Below are 18497 nucleotides of genomic sequence, written 5' to 3'. Positions count from 1 at the left end.
AATGTTTAAATACAACATCCCCCACCAGTATATATTACCCAGTGTTTGAATACATCCCCAGGTAGTATGTATTACCCAGTTTTTGAATACATCCCCCCACCAGTATATATTACCCAGTGTTTTAATACAACATCCCCAACCAGTATATATTACCCAGTGTTTTAATACAACATCCCCAACCAGTATATATTACCCAATGTTTGAATACAACATTGCCCACCAGTATATATTACCCAATGTTTGAATACATCCCCCACATTAGTATATATTACCCAATGTTTAAATACCCCCCCACCAGTATATATTACCCAATGTTTGAATACAACATCATCCCACCAGTATATATTACCCAGTGTTTGAATACATGCCCCCACCAGTATATATTACCCAGTGTTTGAATACAACATCCCCCACCAGTATATATTACCCAGTGTTTGAATACAACACCCCCCACCAGTATATATTACTCAATGTTTGAATACAACATCCCTCCATTTTATAATGCATATTGTCAGGATACATAACATCCACCACACCACACCCATTGCATGTATATATATACTGCCCAATATCTGAATACAGTAAGAAGTGATCTATAATCATGTTTTTTTCATGTGGTTTTGCTTTGGAAACAGTAGCATATTTTGTATTCTACATGTATATTGGTACTTCAATTGAAATAAACAGAAATGAGCTATCAAAAATATTTATTAGAAAAAACCAAAAGATTTTGCCATAAAATCTTTAAACATAACACTGCTAGGCTAACATAAGCCATAGTAATATAGTTTCACCCGAAATATAACAACATAAAACAACATAGTTTTAGCAAAAAGAACAACAACAAACCAATTCACATTATTATAGTTCATATATTAGTCAAAAAATATAATTGTGTAGAATCCTTTTTTTTATATTTCCACTTCTTTATAGCACACCATATCAATCATTTTGGAAGGCAATGGCAAGTTACTGATGTCAGCAAATGACTTGTTTTTATCTCCGAATATCCTTCTAAGGGTTTTAACACACAACATCTGAAGAGACGGGGCGTTACTGGCCTTGTCTTTGAACCAAGCAAAGATTTCTTTGCAATCCTGCAGCACCCCGGGACACTCCAGATCCTCATCACTGGGACGATGCTCCTCAAACAAATACCACTCTCTAGACAACGAACACCCGACACAGACGAGATATTTAGCAAACTCTACCATATCGGCGTCAAGAGCCGTGTACACAACCGTCCCCTCATCCGAGAGACTGTCTATGTCGGCGCCATGAGCCAGGAGCAGCCTGGCTATCTTGGTGTTTCCGACCATGGCTGACATGTGTAGAGGTGTGGAGCCACTACAGTCCGAAACCCACGGGTCTCCGCCTTCCTCCAGTATGGCTTCCACGACGTCAGCATTCTCGTAGGCCACGGCTGACTGTATAGGCAGGTTGGCCAGGCGGTCGCAGACAGTCATGGAGCAGCCGTGTTGAATTAAGTATCGTGCAAGGTCGTAGGCTTGTTTTGTGCACATGATGACAGCGTGTAGAAGCGACTCTGCGGGAGAATCGAAGCCGGAGATGTCTAAATTCCTCTCGGCGATCTCGTTGAGCAAGAACCAGGCTACTTTACTTGAATCGTGCTGAAGAGCTTTAAACAGTGGAGTCTGGCCTCGATCGTCCCGCACCTGAATGTCTGCACCACTCACCACCAAAGCCTCTGCGACTTCGAGACTATCAAATATGGCCGCTGCAGCCAGTGGAGTCAAGCGCTGATCGCGCAGGATGACACCAATGGCAGATCTAGCGAGACAAGTGGTTAGCATCCCACTCAGATTGGGATTAGCACCGGCGGTGAGGAGGACTGATGCAGTGACCAAGTCGTTGACGCCCGATGTCACCAACAATGCTGTCTGATTCCGATTGTTTCTTGCGTTGATGTCGACGCCTTGCTCTATCAGAAAGCTGACCATTTCCGTGTGTCCCATTTCTGCCGCCAGTATCAGCGGAGTGTCGTTTGTGAAGCTGGTACCTGAATTCAAATCCTTGGAAACCCATCCAGCAAAGTTGACTCCACATTTAGAATTGTCATCATATAGAATCTTTAACATTTCAACGTCTCCAGTTTTGGAGACCATGTGTACTGGCAGGAGTCCTGCGTTATTGTACACAGATTTTAATCCATGCACCCTGCTGAGTGTTTTGATAATGGTGGTGTCTTTCTTAAGAATGGCCAGATGTAAGGCAGAATTCCCGTTTCCATCGACCGAGTCCATTTTGCATGTTTGCTTCGTAATAAGATGTTTAACAATGTCGTTCATACCATTTTCAGCTGCGAAACAAATGGCTGGTTGTTTAGTGCCTGCATCGCAAGTGTTGATATCACAGTTTGGAGAATCTATTAGCCATTTCGCTGCTTGAATCCGACCCTTACGTAAAGCAAGAATCAGAGGTGGCTCGCCCACATAGTCAGGAATGTTTACATCACAACCAGATTCGATCAGATAGCGAACAATCTCATCATGCTGGGAATAGAGAGCATTGCAGAGTGCTGTCCCTTGCATCCCGTGCACGATGTTGACATTGGCCCCAGACTCCACGAGATTCCTAACTTCGTCAAGACGACCAACCGAGATGGCCCTGTGTAGAGCTGAAACCTTATCCATGCATTATCCGTAGAGAGAATCTGAAAAACACACATAGGAAATTATTATATTTATATACGTTTACATACAAATTAAGTCATACATCGATAACTTGATGATGAGTTAGAGTTTTCGAAATTTCATATAGCACACCTCATAATTAAAATTAATTACACTGAAGATGGATGGTTTTGTCTGATATTGTCCCCCCCCCCACACACACAAACAAACACACACACACAAACACAAACACACACACACAAGATACATACATACACAAACATACACATACACAAACACACACCAGTGTTCGAGATTAACGGTATCCCAATATTCCGGGGATACCAGAATTTAATTTTGGATACCACACTTCAATAATCCAGTATCCCACTGGGATACCATATAATGTTGTTGATTTTTTTAATCCTGCGTTTTTATTTTTCGCTGAAACCATGAAAGTCATCATTTACTGGTGAAGTAACAGTGTTGTCAAAGTTTGGTACGATGTTATTTATGAATTTCATATAAGTGGGATACTAAATTTTCAGGTGGGATACCAGATTTTGAAATGTTAGTATCCAAATGGGATACTGCCCAAAATTTGTAATCTCGAACACTGCACACACACAAATTTTTACACACACACACACACACATGCACATGGGCACACACACATATACAGACACGTATCTGTAGGAAATATTATGTGTCACATTTTTGACATCACAAACTTAAGTTATATTACGACTCAATGGATTTCTTGAAATAATTTTACCACTGGCTACATCATTTACAAATTTTATTCAGTGGTTTTGTTTGGGTTTTTGGGGTGGGTTTTTTTTTGGGGGGGGGGGGGTTGATGTCTGTGTTGTTATTTTTTGTGGGTTTTTTAAACTAATGAGCGAACTGATGATTACTTACAGTGACTACAGGTACTGAGTTTGCGATCATTGTGAGATGTTTCCGACTAACAGAATCTTTTACGGCGACTAAAATTACACATTAAATACATTTTCTTATTTAGACTACCAGGTTCTGTATGCATATCAAAAATGTATGTGTTCTTGTCATGGAACAATTTGTTTTTAAAATCTTGATTAGCGATATTTCAAGACAATTAAAATCTTTCTTGTTTTAAAATTGAGTAGCGACATCTGAAACGTGCCTAGCGAATCATGACCAGATACTGAACAAAATGTACCCTGCTTGTGTGCCGATGTTTGGAGCAGTAATTTTTAAGTTTGCTTCGTTGTATATAGATATATATATATTTGTACATACAAAATTATTTGAAGGTTTGGGCTAAGTACTACAAACATTATGACGATAACTTGTTTATACATAAAAATTTACTGAACAGGAAAATATATTTAATGAGTAATTTTAGTAATCAAAATGGCTCTGTATATGTTATAAACATATGCTACAAAGTAAGCAAACTCGTGAGCTGCATTTCTGTCTGATAGTTCTGCATACCTAAGAATATAAAATGCCCATCAGCTGTTAGCAAATGAAGATACATCACATTTATACAGTTATGTATGAAGAACTCGTTTATTACATGAAATGATTCCACAGTACTTGAGTGGCATGCACATACATCAACATGACTGCGCTCTTAGAAAGTAAAGTTTGTTTTATTTAACGATGCCACTAGAGCACATTGATTTTTTATCTTATCATCGGCTATTGGATGTCAAACATACGGTCATTTTGACACTGTTTTGAAGAGGAAACCCGCTGTCGCCACATAGGCTACTCTTTTTTCGACAGGCAGCAAGGGATCTTTTATTTGCGCTTCCCACATTCATTCATTTCAACTTATTTTCGTGCTTATATCCAATTAAGGTTCAAGCACGCTGTCCTGGGCACACACCTCAGCTATCTGGGCTGTCTGTCCAGGACAGTAGGTTAATTGTTAGTTGGTTAGTAGTTAGTGAGAGAGAAGAGGGTGTAGTGGCCTTACACCTACCCATTGAGCCCTTAAGAACTCGCTCTGGGTTGGAGCCGGTACCGGGCTGCGAACCTGTACCTACCAGCCTGTAGTCCGATGGCTTAACCACTTCCCACAGGCAGGATAGTACAAACCATGGCCTTTGTTGAACCAGTTATGGATCACTGGTTGGTGCAAGTGGTTTACACCTACCCATTGAGCCTTGCGGAGCACTCACTCAGGGTTTGGAGTCGGTATCTGGATTAAAAATCCCATGCCTCGACTGGGATCCGAACCCAGTACCTACCAGCCTGTAGACCGATGGCCTGCCACGACGCCACCGAGGCCGGTCTCCCTCTCTTAGAAATACAAGCATAAAATTTGGCACACATATAGAGTTAAGACTTGGTGATAATTTCTGGATATAGAACTATTTTCAATTATCACTTTAATTTGTGCATGCACAGAACAATAAAATGCACGTTAGCGAAATATGTTCTTTTGCAAAGGTCACGTTGATGCTTTAATAAATTACGTATATTAAAAATTGGGACTGTGCATAAATAATAAGCCTCTTAGCAGTTTTATATTTAGAGAATAACTAGATAATGGTGTAGGAATATCTGAGAGGCAAGCGTTGCAGAATTTCTCATTCGGCCTGAACAGAATAAAGCTGATATCCTATGTCATTAACTAGATACTATCATTATCCTGCAGACTCTAAAATTATCAATGTAATGGTATTTAGTGTCAAACATAGCCTTATTGCTGTATTAAAGCACTCGGAAATCTTTGCCTAGGCAGCAATTAGCTGACAGTGATCATAACCATCCAAATGTCCATCTATAGTCCATCCCAAGAAGAAAAGTAAGTGTTTTGGAAATAACAACAACAAAAAAGAAACTATTTTGTTTTGTGTGCAATTTGGAAAACAATTGGTCTCAGAAATAAATAACTATAGTAAACTCCAGAGTATGAAAAAAGGCGTTCCCTGTGACAGACTACCCTGAGAGAGAGAGAGAGAGAGAGAGAGAGAGAGAGAGAGAGAGAGAGAGAGAGAGAGAGAGAGAGAGAGAGAGAGTGTGAGTGTAAGAGTGAGAGTGTGCGAGTGAGACAGTGTGTGTGAGAGAGAGAGAAAGAGAGAGAGAGAAAGAGTGTGAGTAAGAGTGTGTGTGTGAGAGAGAGAGAGAGAGAGAGAGAGAGAGAGAGAGAGAGAGAGTGTGTGAGTGTGACTCAGCAAAGATTGAGACGTCAGGAAAGTTAAGACGTGGGGGGGGGGGGGATATTTTGACAAGTGGTACGGTAATTACGGTTAGCTGGGTTACTATCAAATGCAGCAAAACATGTTAATTTAAACGCTATATAAATCGAAATACCAAACTGTCAGTTGTCAGTTACCAATAAGTCAAGCTAGAGTCAAATGCCATGGACAACTATTCTGATTTTTACTTCTGAAGCATAAACAGTTAAATTTAAAGGGAAGTCACTCTAACACGTGCAGCTATCTTCTGAATACTAATATAAAACTCAGCAAATTAAATCATTATGAATTTATTCTATGTTCAGAAATAAATGTGCATTCATCACTGATGCATGATGCAACTGTTCTATCATTCCATGCAACATCTGCTCTTCGAATCTGCCAAGTCACGAATACGAAAGCTATATAAAATAAAAATAAAAAATCAATTATTCATCTTCGACCAATCAGAACAACGGATACTTGGAAATATTGCCAGTCATGCCATGCTATGGTTCTTCGGATGAGTTGCTCACACTATGTAGGTTGAGTTGCAGACCTTTACGTACCGCTGAGCAGGAGGCGCTAATTATACTTACTTGTCATGTAAAGACGCGCTATCTCTTTCAAGGGTGAGTGATTTTCAATTAGATCATTGTGCTATTGTTGTCAACAGTAAATGATACCGTCTAGGGGATAGATTAAAAAATAGTGTAAGACTAAGAGTGAATGAATGTGTGTTCTATTTCTCTTTTTAATCTTTTATTCATTAAATTAGGCGTTGAATAATAATAATGTCAATTTATTGTGTGTTTCGTTAAAGACGTAATAGGTATTTTTGTAGAAAGGGTATTGATATAATGTAAAATAATATTATGGATTATTGTAGGTGTGTGGATCAAAATTGATGAAACATGCAGTTCTATAATCATTTAATTCTATTCCCATTTAAATCCTATAATTAAAGGGACATACCCTAGTTTTTAAACACTAATGCATATTTTTGACTATTATAGCCATTTTTGATAACTGAAATTGTACTTTACTTAGATTTTATGGTTTAGATGATCAATTTCCGTACATTCGAAGTATTTTTGGTCATCCTGGTGTTTTTAATATAAAAAAATGCATTTTTCGTATTTTTAAAAATGCACATGTGTCTGAGGAGTAACAGTTATTGAGTAGAGTTTTAGTCTATTTTTAGAGGTTATTTCACCATTTCACAGTCACAGACTCATGTTTCACTCAATTGTAACTTTATCCAAATGTGTTACAGGTTTGTAGATTAACTAAACTTAGTGTTGATTTTCACGGGTTGAAACTAGGGTCTGTCCCTTTAAATAAAGCATGAATCCCTGTTGTATTACTATATTTTAAAACTGCTTTGCATTTGTGGTATAATTATTAAGGTCGACAACAGTCACTTTTAGCACCTTTGTTTTGGCTTCGTACACAATAAATATAGCATATCTTACAGTAATTTCACTTGAAATCTATATTTCGTAAAAACTTAAAAGGTAGAATTGTTTAATCACAAGATTTTCTTCACACATTCAGGTACATTAGTAATATTTAAAAAAAAAAAAAATTCAATACCCGGTAGTAATTTTGCATTGGATTTTTTTCAGCATTCTTAAAACGGAGACATCATGTATTCAGTTTCTAGTTACGGTACAGTAAGGCGATGTAAAATGATATCATTGAAATAGTATTATACTGACGTCATTCAAATTCAGAATGAGCTATTTTATTATAATGCTTTGCCATATTAAAATAAAACTGGTCTATTAATCTTGACCCATGTCAACGTTCTATAACAAGCAGACAACACTGTTTACAGGTTGGTATGTTTTTATTTTTCACAATTCTGGACAAAATATAAAGTTCAAGTTTTAAAAGATGAACAAAATGAAAAGTACCTTTTGTCAAATATATCATGTAAAAAAATAATTACTGTTTTATATGTTTCATTTATTTTATACGAAGCCAAAACAAGGATGCAAAAAGTGACTGTTGTTGACCTTAGTTGAACAAACATTTTAATTGTTATTTGGTCCAACAATGTAAACAAAATCTACAGAATTGATCAGGGGACATTTTGTTTTCAAAATCTTTTTTTTTTTTGATGAGCAATATTTGTAGTCAATTGAAAATTGATTAACAGCTACAGTTTAATGTTCTAAAATTGTGTAGTGATCTCTGAAACTTGTGTAGTGAATCATGATGTAATACTGTTACCAACTGGTGTACATGTTAAGGCCACAAGAATGAAAGTTGTAGTTTTGCATCTGAACAAATTTTCAAAACTCATGAGACATTTTTTCATCATTCATTATTTTTAAATAAATTTTTCTACCGAGAAAAGGTACTGCTGTTGAGGTGTAAATATATGATTCTATCGTACACAGGCTATTTCAAATTTGCAATGACCAAGTATTTTGAACAGTGCTTCCCCACAAACTTGGGTCACATAACCAATAACCCAGCATGCACGTGTGGACCATAGCATGCATTCATGCATTTACATCTTATGTGTACCAAACCAGCATGACTAAAATCATGCTCCCTGGTGCCTGAAGAAAAACATTGTTTCCAAAATTGTATTCTAGCCTATGAGAATATACAACATCAACATTTAGAAATCAAGAAAGTCCCCCAAATAAACAAACTTTGACAGGTCCTGTGCCAGGGTTTCTGCCAGAGGGCATATGATCCAAGGTAAAAATATGTACCATACAATCTTGGAAATTAATGGATACATTTTCATAATTTTTAGAAAGATTATAGTGAAAGAACTGATGAATCTGTTTAAAATTTGTCAAAATTAATATTTATTTACATGAAATGTGGTGTCTAATTTCAAAATGTTTCAAACCCGTAACCACCTACATGTAGTAGAGGCACTTATGATCTTCCTTTCTTTTTTCAACAGATATCCTCAAATTATTACCTGGCAGAAAGTCATGTGTTAATGACATGAGCCATTGATCAACTGACAGCTCAGAAGATCATTCATCCCAATCTCCCATCTTTCCTAAACATTTTAGCTTTAAATGGTCTGCAGGCTTTTTGCCAGATATATAATTTGAGGGATACATAAATGTAATTTAAACTAAATAAATCATAAACTTGTACATTATATACATGTATACCCCTACTAGGTGGTCACTGGTAGGGTCGTCTTTAGCATATTTGAGACTCCCAGGCAAAGCAATGTACCCCTTGCCCCCAACGTGTTAAAGTTAAGTTTTTAAAATTGAATTTTGGGGCCCCTAAAATTGTGGGGCCCCCAGACAGGCAACTAACTGCCCAGTGTGCACATGTGATAAGATGGCACTGGTCACGGGTTTAAACCTTTTTTGAAATTGGACTCTGCATTTCATATACTTTGACAAATTTTAACCATCAGTTCTGTTACTATAAATAATATTTCTAAAAGTACTGTTGTCAGTGGTGTAGTGGTTAAATTATGCCATCGAACGTGAGGCTGGCACAGGTAGGTACCGGTACTAAGTTTGTATCCCACCTGAGGCAACATTTGGGACATTTTTTTAATGCCAGCACCAGCTCCAACCCAGGGTGAGTGCGAGGTGAGTGCACCGATAGGCTTAATGGGTAGAAGTACGGCAACATACACGTGAGGTTCATTTCATTTCATCTTATTTTCCTGCTTATATCCAATTAAGATTCAAGCACGCTGTCCTGGCACACCTCGGCTATCTGGGCTGTCTGTACAGGACAGCGAACTAGTTGTTAACTAGTGGTTAGTGAGAGAGAAGAGGGTGTAGTGTCCTTACACCTACCCATTGAGTCCTTAAGAACTCGCTCTGTGTTGGAGCCAGTACCGGGCTGTAAGTCCTGTACATACCAGCCTGTATTCCGATGGCTTAACCACTGCGCCCAGAGCCCCCTCCCCCACCCCTCCCCCCACCCCTCCCCCTGAATTTTGCGATAGTTATAATTTTATTATATATTAATTTTAAAAATTTGTTATGATCCCCCTCCAAACCTCCCCCCAAAGTTCCCTTGGCATTCCACCTCATGTCACTGGGGCTCCCCCTATGGATTTTCTGGATCCGCCACTGGTGCCACTGAGGCCGGTACTTGAGTTTCACTCACTTCATGGGCGTGATTATGGGTGTGTCTCCACATGGCGTGATTATTGGTGTGTCTCCACATGGCGTGATTATTGGTGTGTCTCCACATGGCGTGATTATGGGTGTGTCTCCACATGGCGTGATTATGGGTGTGTCTCCACATGGCGTGATTATGGGTGTGTGATTATCCACATGGCGTGATTATGGGTGTGTCTCCACATGGCGTGATTATGGTGTGTCTCCACATGGCGTGATTATTGGTGTGTCTCCACATGGCGTGATTATGGGTGTGTCTCCACATGGCGTGATTATGGGTGTGTCTCCACATGGCGTGATTATGGGTGTGTCTCCACATGGCGTGATTATGGGTGTGTCTCCACATGGCGTGATTATGGGTGTGTCTCCACATGGCGTGATTATTGGTGTGTCTCCACATGGGAGATGATTACCCGACATACACTGGAATCAGTTTACGTGTATTGCGACTCGGGTGATACTAGTATATATACCAAGATAGTCCAACAAACAGAGATAGTCCAGCTAACAGAGATAGCCCAACTAAGATAGCCCAACTAACAGAGAGAGCTCAACTAACAGAGATAGCCCAACTAACAGCAAGCGTGTCCAGGAGTTCCATACTGAAATGGAATTAAATACTGCAACTTCACCATTCATCTGAGCACTATCATCCTTCTTTATAATGTTCCGAACTAAACAAAATGTCTTTGTCTCTGTGTTAAATGTTTGTGGGTTTTTAAAAATAAATATATTATTATATATATATATATGTATTTCCAAAAATTATAAATATGTATTTGGTTAATTTCCAAGATAAATATATTTATCATATAATATCTTACATGTTAAGTGCAATCAAAGTATGTGATATTTTTAAGATCACATACTTTAAGAATTTGATAACTTTGCAAATTAGATGTAAATTAGTCGAGGTCACGGCACTAGGTTTATTGACATTTAAGCAAACGTACTTGTGTGACACTCCATACTTGATGTATGCATTTCAATGGCAATTTGACGTATGCATTTCAATCGCAATTTGACACTGAAAACAAAAAAGGACATCCAAAATGACGTCATTCGAGTTTGACGTCATTTTCATTCAAAAATACACCGTACCACATATTCTTACATCATTTGAATATCTAGTAATGATGGACTGGAATTAAAGTTGCGTGTACAGTTTACAAAAACATGTTGTATTAAGCTTGAGATTATATGATAAAGAGATTATTACCCTTGTGTATTTCGGTATTGTCAATATCATAAATAAGAATAAAAATAATGTATTATGCTCGCCAGAGGCTCGCATAATACAATTTTCATTCCTAATATATATTGACCATACCGAAAAACACTGGTAATAACCTCTCTCTATATATATGTATTTGGTTACCGGTAATTAAATAAAATTAACAAATACATGTTTATAATTTTTGGAAATATATATTTTTTAGTTAAAAAAACGCCACAAACATTTAACACATTTATATTTATTTATTTATTTATTTATACTAGTCACTGACTGGAATGAGAAATAAGAAGTAGTCTAATGTGGCTGCTGATAGGGATCGATCCCAGACCAACTACATGTCTTGCAAACTGCTTTACCAGTTGGTTACAACCCAGCCCAAACAGTTAGGTCTGCAAAACGTTACTTCAGCTGAGGTGGGCACATTAATCATAAATCAGGATGTAATGTTACGTAATTGTTGAGCAGTGTTAAGTAGTCTTTGTGTATCAGTAACATGATAGTTTGCACTATGAAAGACCAGCTTTATTTCCATGTTACCGACCAGCTTTGTTTTCATGTTACTGACCAGCTTTGTTTCCATGTTACCAGTATCAGATCACTGTAAAAAAAACCTGTTTCATAGAAGAAAAAAAGATTACCATTTCATCATGACTCGGCATTTAAAAAAAAAGAACAATATTTGTAAAGATACACTATAGCTGTGCATATATATGTATATCACATGTCCATACTTGTTTACTTGAGAGTGCTGATGATTGCCAGCATGATTGACAAAAACAAAAGTCAAAGTTTCTGCTAGAGGGTAAAACTAGTATGGCACCATACCCACATTTTTTGGCAGATTTTATTTTTTGTAAGTTGATTTTTTGACAAAATTAATGACTTATCATTACTGTATGATTTTCTTAACCCTAACCCAAAACCTAACCTATTTTCTTTCAGGGGAGGCCCCCATAACTACTATTGACTGTGGTTGCATTCAACACACACATTGTAAATATTCAATTTCATAGCACCATACCCAAAACTTTCTTTCTGGCAGAAACGCTGATGTACTGATGCATGGCAGCAAGATTTACAAAACAAAGTCTTTGATTATCAAACATAGCTAGTAAAAGATCCCCTGCTGCTTTTTAGCAATAGGAGTCCCCCCCCCCCCCCCCCCCCACTCCCTCCCTCCATCTCTCCCTCTCTTCTCCCTCTCCCTCTCCTTCTCCTTTCTTTTCAACAAACGTAAATGAAGGAAAGAATCTGCCATTTGCCTAATCACTTCACCAAATGCTATTTAAATATAAATTTGCTAATTTCTTTAAAAAACAACCTAATTCTATAAACATGCAAAATTTTATATGAAAACAAGAACACCTTATGTATGTGACATCATTTTAATGTTTTCAACAGATACTCAGTGTGATTTTGGTTTTAAAAAGTTTAAGTGTCATAATTAAGGACTCCCTGTTTGCAAATCTTTAGAGCCTGCCACCAACCCACCGAGCCCTACCATGCGTCTCCGGTAGAACAGAAGATACATATGTACACTAAATGTTTTGCATGACTATGGTTTCCCCGGATTTTAAGATATATATATGTTGACTGTCATTTCAAAGAATTAATGCAATTTGTACAAATAATTTTTACGAGCCATGCGGGCTCATATGCTAGCCAAGCTAGAGAGTCCTATGTGATTTTTGCGAGCCATGCGGGCTCATATGCTAGCCAAGCTAGAGAGTCCTATGTGATTTTTACGAGCCATGCGGGCTCATATGCTAGCCAAGCTAGAGAGTCCTATGTGATTTTTACGAGCCATGCGGGCTCATATGCTAGCCAAGCTAGAGAGTCCTATGTGATTTTTGCGAGCCTCAGGCTCCTGGACTCTCCTCAAAATGGCACACTGGGTATACACAGTCTTTTATATACCAGTCGTTGTGCACTAGCCCAATGGACACACCGACAGGGATCGATCCCAAACCGACCGTGAATAAAACGAGTGCCCAATGGACACACCGACAGGGATCGATCCCAAACCGACCGTGAATAAAACGAGTGCCCAATGGACACACCGACAGGGATCGATCCCAAACCGACCGTGAATAAAACGAGTGCCCAATGGACACACCGACAGGGATCGATCCCAAACCGACCGTGAATAAAACAAAGCCCGATGGACACACCGACAGGGATCGATCCCACCGACAGGGCCCAATCGATCCCCAAACCGACCGTGAATAAAACGAGTGCCCAATGGACACACCGACAGGGATCGATCCCAAACCGACCGTGAATAAAACGATAAAAGGGATCGAGAATAAAACATAGCCCACACCGACAGGGATCGATCCCAAACCGACCGTGAATAAAACGAGTGCCCAATGGACACACCGACAGGGATCGATCCCAAACCGACCGTGAATAAAACGAGTGCCCAATGGACACACCGACAGGGATCGATCCCAAACCGACCGTGAATAAACGAGTGCCCAACACCGACAGGGATCGATCCCAAACCGACCGTGAATAAAACAAAGCCCGATGGACACACCGACAGGGATCGATCCCAAACCGACCGTGAATAAAACGAGTGCCCAATGGGCACACCGACAGGGATCGATCCCAAACCGACCGTGAATAAAACGAGTGCCCAATGGACACACCGACAGGGATCGATCCCAAACCGACCGTGAATAAAACGAGTGCCCAATGGACACACCGACAGGGATCGATCCCAAACCGACCGTGAATAAAACATAGCCCGATAGACACACCGACAGGGATCGATCCCAAACCGACCGTGAATAAAACGAGTGCCCAATGGACACACCGACAGGGATCGATCCCAAACCAACCGTGAATAAAACGAGTGCCCAATGGACACACCGACAGGGATCGATCCCAAACCGACCGTGAATAAAACGAGTGCCCAATGGACACACCGACAGGGATCGATCCCAAACCGACCGTGAATAAAACGAGTGCCCAATGGACACACCGACAGGGATCGATCCCAAACCGACCGTGAATAAAACATAGCCCGATGGACACACCGACAGGGATCGATCCCAAACCGACCGTGAATAAAACATAGCCCGATGGACACACCGACAGGGATCGATCCCAAACCGACTGTGAATAAAACGAGTGCCCAATGGACACACCGACAGGGATCGATCCCAAACCGACCGTGAATAAAACGAGTGCCCAATGGACACACTGACAGGGATCGATCCCAAACCGACCGTGAATAAAACGAGTGCTTTGCCACTGGGCTACGTCATGCCCCTTGCAAGAAAAATGCAGGGCTCGAAACACATTTGTAGGAAGTAAAATATGGCAAGGGATCTTTTATATGAACCATGGCTCGAAACACATTTGTACGAAGTAAAATATGGCAAGGGATCTTTTATATGAACCATCCCACAGACAGGGTAGCACATACCACGGCCATTGATATATACCAGTCGTTGTGCACTGGCCAGAATGAGAAATAGCCCAGGGTATGAACTGAGCACCTTACAGTAAGGCTTACGCATGCACCCTTCTGACAGATTCAGCCCATATGTTTCAGATTAAAGAGGTTTCAGATTAAAGAGGTTTTACATTAAAGAGATTCCACATTAAAGAGGTTTTACATTAAAGAGATTCCACATTAAAGAGGTTGCACTATAGTTAAACACCTGTAGTCCGTGTGTACTGGCTTTATCTCTGCTGTGCCATGCCAACTGGTTTTCTACAAAGACACTCTTCTGAACGTAGATGATGTTGACCGTTCACTGTCCATGCTAGTGTACTAGTACATTGTCATTCTTTTCAAACATAAAAGCTTTTTTCTGATTGGTCTTGTGGTATGTTTATATTTGTAAAGTGGGTGGACGCTATTCAACGCTGTGTATACATGAATGCGTTACATAATTATAAAGGTACCCATTGGTATATATACATAACTGTGAGGGGACATTTGCTGTTTAAAAAAACAAAATCTTAGCTTGGTAAGTACAAATATAACTAGTAACAAATGTATGTGGTTAATGCATGTTTAATGTATATTAGTAACTATGCATTTTTGACAATTATTATTATTGAGGCAAAAATAATATTGTAATCATAATGAGGTAAATTTACCACGATACCTGTAAGTATTTGCATGTGTTTGCATATAGAGGTAATATAAAAATTGAAGTAGTTTTCAATTATTATTATTAATAATAATACAGATCTTATAACAATTTTCAAAAATACAACAGTGTAATATATATTATATTGGAAAATGCATGACAATGTTAAACACTGAACTTTTTTTACTTTTTTTCTTATTTTTGGAATCATACCTTATTAAAAAAAAAAAAAAAAAATTCCTTTATTCATTAGCAGTTAAATTTTAAGGATTTTGGTTGCTTGCCCAGAGGGCAAGTATGGGTTCACATTGAGGTTGCCCCTCCAAAAATTTGGTTGCCCTGATTTCATCCGTGTTTTGAAACTAGAGTTATATTTATTTTCCAATAAAACAGCAACCAACAGGTTTGGAATTAATATGTTGTCAATGTAAAATGTAATATGTACTGTCTGACAATAAAATACATTACTTTTTAATAATGTTTTTAAATGTTTGTAGGTATACACATGTACACATAGGGCCTAATTGCTTAAGATTATTGTGATTTGGCGACACATCAGCTGTTTTCTAATCGAATGCACTCTATGTTCCAATCGAATGCACTGGAATGTTTACTATTCGGAATACTTCAGCTGATTACGATTTTTCCTGATGTCTCACGGAATCGGCAGAGGAGTTCCGAGTGGCAAACAAACCCACGTGATTTCGACTGATGCTTTAGTAGGGTGGGATGATTTTCCGTTTCAGATTTTGCCACATTCCGTTTCAGATTTTTGCAAATTCCGTGTTTGTTTTTTTCCTTTTTGTGTGTTAATTAATGTCATGTTTTATTATTACAAACTATATCCATTTATGTTTCATTGTTCCAGCTCTGAGCTTGTTGGCTATTGCTATTTTCTAAATACCTGTAAAAAAATTGTTGACACAAACTTAAAAAAAAGAAGTAGTTAAGTAATGTTTACTTGCCACTAATAAAGACTAAAAAGTGATGCACCATATTTTCTGGCCTATTACACGCATTGGTGTATAAACCGCACCACTTGGTTTTAGACAAAGTTTCGACCTTCGTCCGTACATAAGCCGCAGTTAAAACAAAGTTACAAACTTAATTACTGTTAATTATTGTTTGTATTTAATAATAATAAAGAGATCCATTCTCCCTTAAATGCAAACAATACATAATTGTTGATTGTGTGGCTTTCAGTTTCATTTCATTTAATGGATTATGGTTAAGATTCATAAACAAAACACACATTTGACAAACCCCGCTATTTTCATGAAAATATTAACAAGAACTTGGTAATGCATTGTTCGTAATCTTACATTAGTTGCCAAAAAATAAATAAATAAATGCATGATAACATTTTATTTGGTCCAGTATGATTACAAAACGTGAACCAAAAAAAAAAAGTGCACAAGTAAGAATTACTAGCACCCACTTGATTACACATGTATGTTTCTATGTAACCTAACTAGCGTGCCGTGTGCACAAATTACATATTCAAACGTGGTCGGGTCAAGCTGGATATAGGCCAGCGGTAGTGAACCAACACTAAGCACTGTTCTGTCGATAGTTTACAGTTTCGACATTCTTTTATAACTTTTAAATGAAGGCCTTTAAAAAAAAAAAAAAAAAGTTTAGAATTATGTATTCAGAGCCAGTTTAAGGATTCGCGGGACCAATAGCACAAATAACAGCAGGGCCCAATTCCCAAGATATATATTTTTCAACACCTTCGGGGAGAGGGGAAAAATTACCTGGGGAAAATAAATGTACACAATTACTCACCGCGGGACCCCCTGAAGCGCGGGGCCGTAGCACGTGCTACTAGAATAAACCATGCTATTTTTGTGTGCAATTTAGAAAACAATCGGTTCAGAAATAAATAACTTTTAGTAAATTCCATAGCATGAAAAAAGGTGTTCCCTGTGGGACGGACTATAAATGTGAATTGCTTCCGTACAGACAGATTAACGAATATGCCCAAAGTTTTACGAAATTATGTTTTCCAACGAAAGCGTTGTGTAAATCGGTTATGCTTACGAATCGTAATAAGTATTATTAAAAAATATTGAAATTGAACATACTAGAAATCTTGTTATATAATCAACATTCTAAACTTGTATTAGTTCATGTTTATTTTTATATTTCAAATTAAATTTTACTGTGTAAAGTGACGTAAACAGTCAACATGCTTTGTTACAAGCTTACAGCTTAACTTCCGAGAATGAACGGTTCTGGAAGTGTTTAGGCATACGAAAGTTGGCATACAAAAACACTATATGCTTATATTATTAATATTGAATCTTAAAACTACCAAAAAGATTTATAATGGTGCTTGAACCAGAAATACAACTTTTGAAGGTTATTTAAAAAAAAATCGCGAATTCCGTTTCAGTTACTAAATTCCGCGATTCCGTCCGTGTTTTTTGTGATCGCGGAAAATCATCCCCTCTACTTTAGATAACGACAGTTTAAAAGTGATTGTGGGCAAGGAAACTGCACATTATTATGCGACACAACTCGCCTTTTGGTGTTTATAAAAAAGTCAGTCGTCCGACGGGCAACTAGTATCATAGAATTAAGTTGCCCGACTGAATATTAGGTCGTCACAGACGACCGGACGACCGTAAAAATTGAGCGCTGATTAGTGTTTTTCAATTAACAAAATTTATATTTATATATATATATATATATATATGATTCGTCACGAGTATTTTTTAATATGGAAAATATCAACCGAGTCTATGTTAATTGGTAGATATTTTATTGGCAGAGCCTCGACAAATACCGATTAACTAGACGAGGTTGATATTTTACATATTAAAAAACACGAGTAGTGAATTCTATTTATCCTATAACACTTCTAAAATAACATTTTAATTGTTTAGTAAATCACAGTACTAAAGTTGCCGCCATCAGTAATATGACGTCATCACGATTAGCGCAGATTAGTTTGACGTCATGCATTTTAAACAAATCTTTGAAAACGTTACACTCAGATACATGGGTCTTGTTGGCTTGTAAGCAAATGACTCATCTACGGAAACACATAACCTAGAGACCTTGCAAATTTGCATACCATTATTAACCAGGTTAATAATGAATGAATGAATGTTTAACGACACCCCAGCACGAAAAATACATCTAACCAGGTTAATAAAGTAAATTATCACATGGGTTTATGACATGGATATCATGGGTAAGTTATA

The 18497-nt window shown here is 38.1% G+C and overlaps 2 protein-coding genes across 5 annotated transcripts in view; one reads left to right on the top strand and one right to left on the bottom strand.

The window, feature by feature from the left end:
- Nucleotides 1–690: 690 nt before the first annotated feature.
- LOC121389523 (ankyrin-1-like) lies at nt 691–6106 on the bottom strand. 2 transcript variants are annotated; one of them, XM_041521180.1, is made up of 2 exons: nt 5965–6106; nt 691–2674 (listed from the first exon to the last, which is right to left on the bottom strand). In XM_041521180.1, the coding sequence occupies exon 2, from the start codon at nt 2652–2654 to the stop codon at nt 912–914; it is 1743 nt and encodes a 580-aa protein (XP_041377114.1). In that variant the 5' UTR covers nt 2655–2674; nt 5965–6106; the 3' UTR covers nt 691–911. The 2 variants fall into 2 exon arrangements, with proteins under 2 accessions (XP_041377114.1, XP_041377115.1); XM_041521181.1 differs by having other exon boundaries at nt 5943–6059.
- Nucleotides 6107–6307: 201 nt separating this feature from the next.
- The window catches only part of LOC121389524 (oxidative stress-induced growth inhibitor 1-like), a 62334-nt gene continuing 50144 nt past the window's right edge, over nt 6308–18497 (top strand). For 2 of the 3 annotated variants that reach the window (XM_041521184.1, XM_041521182.1), the window contains exon 1: nt 6308–6438. The gene's annotated coding sequence lies outside the window, so the exon portion shown is untranslated. The remainder of the gene's footprint in view (nt 6439–18497) is intronic. The other variant, XM_041521186.1, reaches the window with a different exon arrangement.

The sequence above is a fragment of the Gigantopelta aegis genome, chromosome 14 (genome assembly GCF_016097555.1).
Source record: "Gigantopelta aegis isolate Gae_Host chromosome 14, Gae_host_genome, whole genome shotgun sequence".
In the NCBI taxonomy this organism is placed as follows: domain Eukaryota; kingdom Metazoa; phylum Mollusca; class Gastropoda; order Neomphalida; family Peltospiridae; genus Gigantopelta; species Gigantopelta aegis.
Note: the sequence above shows the minus strand (reverse complement) of the source record. Positions and strands in the feature narration are given on the sequence as shown.

Excerpts from the sequence above, each read along its gene's own strand:
- LOC121389523 (XM_041521180.1), bottom strand. The coding sequence starts at position 2,654 with ATGGATAAGGTTTCAGCTCTACACAGGGCCATCTCGGTTGGTCGTCTT.